This window comes from Solanum lycopersicum, chromosome 6 (assembly GCF_036512215.1).
Source record: "Solanum lycopersicum chromosome 6, SLM_r2.1".
NCBI classification, from domain to species: domain Eukaryota; kingdom Viridiplantae; phylum Streptophyta; class Magnoliopsida; order Solanales; family Solanaceae; genus Solanum; species Solanum lycopersicum.
This window is the reverse complement of record NC_090805.1, coordinates 46,460,526-46,466,514: the sequence shown is the minus strand read 5'-3', so window position 1 is coordinate 46,466,514 and position 5,989 is coordinate 46,460,526. Positions and strand designations below refer to the sequence as shown.

Below are 5,989 nucleotides of genomic sequence, written 5' to 3'. Positions count from 1 at the left end.
TTTAGTCTGGCTTCAATAGGTGTTGGATATTGATTTTTGGATTTAGTCTGGCTTCAATAGGTATCGGATATTGAGTGGGAAATAAAAAAGAAAACAAATTAAATTATAGTGAGATTGAGCCTCAGTGGAGAAAAAAAAAATACTTTGTGATCTTGTAAGTGTTTTAAATTATTTTTCTCGTATTATTTACTCCTGCACTTGAATATTTTAGATGACGCTTTTCTGAAATTTCACCTACAAAACTAATAACGTCACCAAAATTTTACCGTGACGTTATTTGACGCTTTTTAATTACGTAATGAACTGAAAAGTCATTATTTTCTATCTTTTACTGTCATAAAAGTATAAGTCCAAACTCCAAAGTTCCAAATCCAAACCAATAATTGATTCACCAAACAATAAATAAATAAATATGATGCTAAAATAATTGTTAGTACATTCTACCGTATCATATCCAAAGTACTAAGCACTTTTTCTTTTTATCAGAGCTTGTTTTAGTTTACGTGAAATATGTTTATCTTTAATTTCTGGAGAAAAAAAAACACCAAGATTCATTTTAGATTATGAGTCTTTTTTATGTGTTTTTGTGTAAGTTAAATAATATCACGTAAATTGAGACGAGCGAAACGATAGTAAATAATATCTTCCTCGATATTTGTTCAAATTCAACAAGCCTACAACTTTTGAATTTCTCAACCCTAGCATTATTTATATAAAGTGATAGCTGACCAAGATTTGCAACATTACCAAATGTGAATAATCAAAAACTTGTGAATATTTAAGAGTAAGTCATGGTCGAAATTAAACAGCTTTTACAAATACCCCATTCATACTTAACATCCTAATTACTTTAATTAATTAAACCAAGCAAAATCCTTCACGTAAAAAAAAAGAAGAGGAATATTGATCAGTACAAAACCAGTACATAAGTGATAATTAAGGACTAGTAATTATACCTGAGATAATCTCAATCACTCATGATTACAACACGAGATTAACAAACATAAATTAAAAATTAAGTAGTTACTAAAGTGAGAGTAACTTAGCTTAGTGCTATGACGATAATTAAACCAATGACCTAACGATATCACTCGACCATAAGCCTTGTTGATTTAATTTAATTTTTATACTAACGAATTCGTCGTCGCGGTTGATCCATAACCATTATTCATCAATCCACTCCAAGTTCCTAGTCCTCCATTGAAGTAACCTTGATCATGCCATTCAAGTGACAAAATCTTTGGATTAGGTTTAACATCCATTGTTATATTTTGTCCCTCATAATTAATTATATTTCCATCCATATTAGGCAACCCAAATGCACTAGAGCAATAATGTGGTCCGATTCTCGAAATATCCATCTCACCATAACCGTTGATCAGACCAGTAGTACCAACATTGACATTCCCAAAAAAATCTTGATTTCTTGTACTAGTAGTCCCCACCAAAGCTTGATACTTGCTACTATCCATAAAATCAATAGGTGCATGATGCATGAAATTATGATTCATATTATTATTTCCCATAAAATTACCAAAGTGGGAAAATGACATTTCAGGATAATTATTAGATGATTCAACATGAGGGGTGGTAATATTGTCATTAGGCAACTTTGAATTCTTTGAAGATACTTTTTTGTTCTTCCTACATCCACCACCAACAGGAATATTCCTTAAAGTTCCCCCTTTAGTCCAGTACCTTCTACAAGATTTACAGAAATACCTTGGTTGAGAAAGGCTGTAATTGTTGTAGTAACAAAATTTAGTGTGTGTTGAGTCACAACGAGGGCAATTTATAGGTTTATCATGTTGTGGTCTTAATTTTCTTTCCATTAATGGCCTTGAACATGTGAAAATGTCACCACCTGATGGAGATGAAGATGAATCAAATTCATTTTCCTCGGGAATTGTGTCCTGACAATAGAAACACATAGGTAAAAGTTAGAAGAAAAAAAAAAAATATTGCTCGGACTCTTAAAAAATGTTAATGTATTCGCATAAAATATTTCAGAAAGACACATTTTTATATTAATTATGAAATGATTATTTAATTAAACCTTTAATAAAGTGATTCGTAGCTGCATGAACATTTATTACATGTCTTAGATGTTAAATTTCAAAAATCTATTTTTTTTCCCTTAAATTTCATATTAAATCAAATAAATTGAGACGCTGGACTAACTTTAGATGGTTAGGGTTAGTCAAAAACAGATTTTGAAGCATCCAAACAATATGGAAAGAAAAAAGAACTATGTTGTTGCAGACTCTCAAAAAAATGTTAAAGCATACATATCAGATCGTTTAAATATGCACTATTTTTTAAGGAAAATAATTATATGGAGATTTTCTTAGAAATTAGTATGAAAATTTACATGAAAATAATTTAAAATTTTTCTTTTAGTGCTAGATGGTGCAAAAATAGCTAGAAATGAATGCCAAAATATCTCGTAATGTGTTTAACCAGATAATAGACAATATATACTCCTGCAAAAGTATCTATTCGTAACGAAACTTCAATTATCAAAATGTGAATGCCATAAAAGGAACATGAAACACTGAATTTAGTAAAACACAAACCTGTAACCAGTTAGATGAATCCATGCAAACTTGCAAAGAAGTAATCCCCATTAGTACACTTTTTTTTTCCAACTTGATTTAATAAAAAAGAACAAACTTTCAACAATATGTAACTAAAATATTTAAAATACAAAGTTTCTTTGTTACAACTATATATAATAATATGTATATCTGTTGTATATCCAAAATGGATAGTGAGAAATGAAAAAAAAATTGAGCTAAAGAACGTGAATATAAAGGAAGAAAAAGGCCTTATGTGGTGGGGACAAGCACAACTTATGTGGGCCTATGTTTTGTCGGCCCACTGTCTGTTGATTGAATAGGGCCCACATTGGGTTAAGCTTGACTGTATATATTATCATCAATAAAGGAGATTTGAATGGCTGTGATTTTGTCAACTTTGGATTTGTGGTTTGGTGAGATACATCAGACGGTGACAGTTATATTGAGAATATTTGGGTCCTCGATAAAGAGTAAAGGCTAATGGGCCCAAATTGGGCTTCAAAAACAAAAACGACACTCTAAATTGTGGACCCGGGTTAGAATTTGGGGCCCAATAGACAGTATGGACCCTTTTTCTACTTCGACTCTTACAAGCAAGGCATATATTCTCTTGTATGACGTGTCATTTCTAATGACCATATATATGGTGTTAGTAACCACGTTGAATTTATTGTTCAAGATCATATAAGAAATAAAGAAAATCACAATATTTTTACTCGAACAATGTGATCGCATGTATGATATAACTAGTCGCGGAGCCACATATAGTTAAGAGGTATCGGTCGATATCCCTTCGTCGAAAAATTGCGTGTAACTAGAATGAAAAATTATTTTTTATGTATATATTACATATTGACACTCCTTAGCTTCTATACGATTTTATTTCTTAATATTTTGACACCCTATAAATAAAATTCTAGCTCCGTCACTGAATATAATGTACACTTGCTTCATAGTTAGTAATGTTGAAATCACAATGATTTAATATGAATTGTGAATTTATATTCCAAGATAACTAGATTTGAATATAACATGAAGTCGTACTATCTATTTTTGTTTGTACTAATAAAATGATAGGCTATTCGATATGAATCGTGAATAACCTAATAGGATAGCTAGGTGTATACCATGAAGTCAATCATATCGAGATTTATCATGATTTACGTGATAAAGTTGCTAATAATCACTTTAGTAATCCAAAGAAATTACATTAAACTTATAAAAGATCATTTTTTACACTAATATCAAAGTTGGGGATCATCAAAATGTAAATAATACAGCACAAGATGATCGACTACTCTATTCCTCGGTCCCATTTTATGTGGTTATCCTTTGACTTATTAAGTAAAAATAACTAGAGATTTTTGAAACTTGTGATGTAAAAGAATTTTTATATATTTTTGTGGGTGAATTATTACGTTAACGGTAAAAGAGAAATTTTATTTTTTTCTTCTAATTTAGTAAAGTGACATTTTATTTGGGGAAGATCAAAAAGGAAAAAGCGTCACTTAAAATGAGACGGAGACAATATATTTTTATGTTAATTTTCGACCTTCAATTCTTTCTGTCTCTTAAGTGAAGAATGTGTCATGTCATGTTTGATCACATCTCCCCAATTTTTATTTGACCTACCTCTACGTTTATTAGAACCTAAACGCACCTTCTCTGTACATGTTCAAATCATTACATTATTATTTTTCTAATTTTATTCCGTATTACTTCATTTTTAATCTTGTCTCTCCTGATTACACATGAAATTTAGCCCGCGGCTAGAAAGAATGTAATTACAAGTGTTTTCAAATAAACAAATGGAAAGTAATATAGTGATAATGATATAATATCATATCTTTTGTGCTTTTCAAAAAGATAAATAAAATAAATGGTTCCCCTAAGCCTTTCACAATTTTAGAACCCTAAAATTGGTATAGGAAAGTGACTTGAAAAGCTATAGCAATAATTAGTTCATCTTTTTCCAATTAATCTAATACTATTACCCAAGCTTGAAAAAAAAAATAGAAAATTTCCATGTTACTTTCTTTAGCCAAATGACAAAAAGAGAGAACAATTTGAAGAAAAAAAAAAAGATATCTTCATCACATGTTATTACGACCAATTTCATCATTACTTTGTCCCTTTTTTTTTTCTTTGTAAATAAAAAAGAGAAATTCACAACTTTTATGATCAAATTTGTGTTTGAAAATCGAGGAGGGAAAAAAAAAAAAGCAAAAGAAAATCAAGCATCGATCGTAAAATCCGCTAAAGTTCTAATAAGTAAAGGACCATAGTAAAAAATAAAATTCAAAAAATACCAAAAGTTTTTGCTAATCTTTTAAATAACGTGTAAGATACTCCTAGAATATATTTAACAAAAGTTGAAAGTACAAATCACATGATCATCATGAAGATGCTCAAAACAAAAATAGTAATCCCGTCTGATATATTGATACAAAATTTAAGAAAAGAAAAGAAAATAATTTGAAATTTATGTTTATATGATTATAAATCATTTGTAAGAGTAAAACAAATATTTTCAAGTTAAATTGTTATTAAATATAGCAATATGTAATTTTTTTCAAATTGATTAAAAAAAGTGAGTCATATAAATTGAAACGGACTAAAGATATATATTTTAATATATATATTTTGAGATTTTATTATATAAATAAAATTCAAATATTTATTTTTTTAAGAACCCATAACATGTAAAATCTCATCAAATTTAATTTAATTAAAATGTCGCACATGACATTGGATAAGGCTTCAAAGAAGTGTAAATATTCTCTTTTTAAATTAGGAAGAATACTTTTTGGTGTCCTCAATATTCATTAATTCCTTTCTTTACAACAAATTAATTAAGGAATTTGATTGGAAAATAGCCAAACTTTTTCTTGAATTAATATTTATAAGTGCAAGTATATTACATGAATCTTGATTCTTAATGCTCCATATTCCCTTGACAATAGTAATATAATCTACCTTCAAATTACGATAAGGAGTTAACTAATATTAATAAGGAAAAGTATCCGAAACAAATTTGAATTTTGATCGGAATTGTTGTAATACTTCTTATCAGTGGGCAGGATCCATTACTCCATGCACTATTTAATATTCTTTTCGTCAATTTTAATTTTTCACGTTGCACCTTTATAAATTTAATTTCACTAATTTTCAAAGTTAAATTAAGCTACATTAATTTGATATTTTTCAACAAGATATTTAGATATTCAAAAACTATACAAAAGTACTATACATTATAATTTTTCCATATCAATATGATGAAATAATACATCGTAAAATGTTAGTCAAAGTTCTTATAATTTCACTCTTAAAAATAGAAACCATGACAATTAAATATGGACGGAGGTAGTAGTGTATTTCAAAAGATACACAAGTGTCCATGCTGGACAAGT

The 5,989-nt window shown here is 28.8% G+C and overlaps 1 protein-coding gene across 1 annotated transcript; it reads right to left on the bottom strand.

Annotated features, from left to right (window-relative positions):
* Nucleotides 1-882: 882 nt before the first annotated feature.
* Nucleotides 883-2,790, bottom strand: LOC101267243 (dof zinc finger protein DOF5.6). Its single transcript, XM_004241493.5, has 2 exons — nucleotides 2,577-2,790; nucleotides 883-1,913 (listed from the first exon to the last, which is right to left on the bottom strand). Exons 1-2 carry the CDS (start codon nucleotides 2,625-2,627, stop codon nucleotides 1,125-1,127), a joined length of 840 nt encoding a protein of 279 aa, XP_004241541.1. The 5' UTR covers nucleotides 2,628-2,790; the 3' UTR covers nucleotides 883-1,124.
* Between the last annotated feature and the right edge of the window lie 3,199 nt (nucleotides 2,791-5,989).

What these genes read in the sequence shown, in the direction of transcription:
- LOC101267243 (XM_004241493.5), bottom strand. Translation starts at nt 2,627, where the DNA reads ATGGGGATTACTTCTTTGCAAGTTTGCATGGATTCATCTAACTGGTTA. An exon ending in ATTCATCTAACTGGTTACAG is followed by an intron (nt 1,914 to 2,576) that starts GTTTGTGTTTTA and finishes TTCTATTGTCAG; the next exon opens with GACACAATTCCCGAGGAAAA.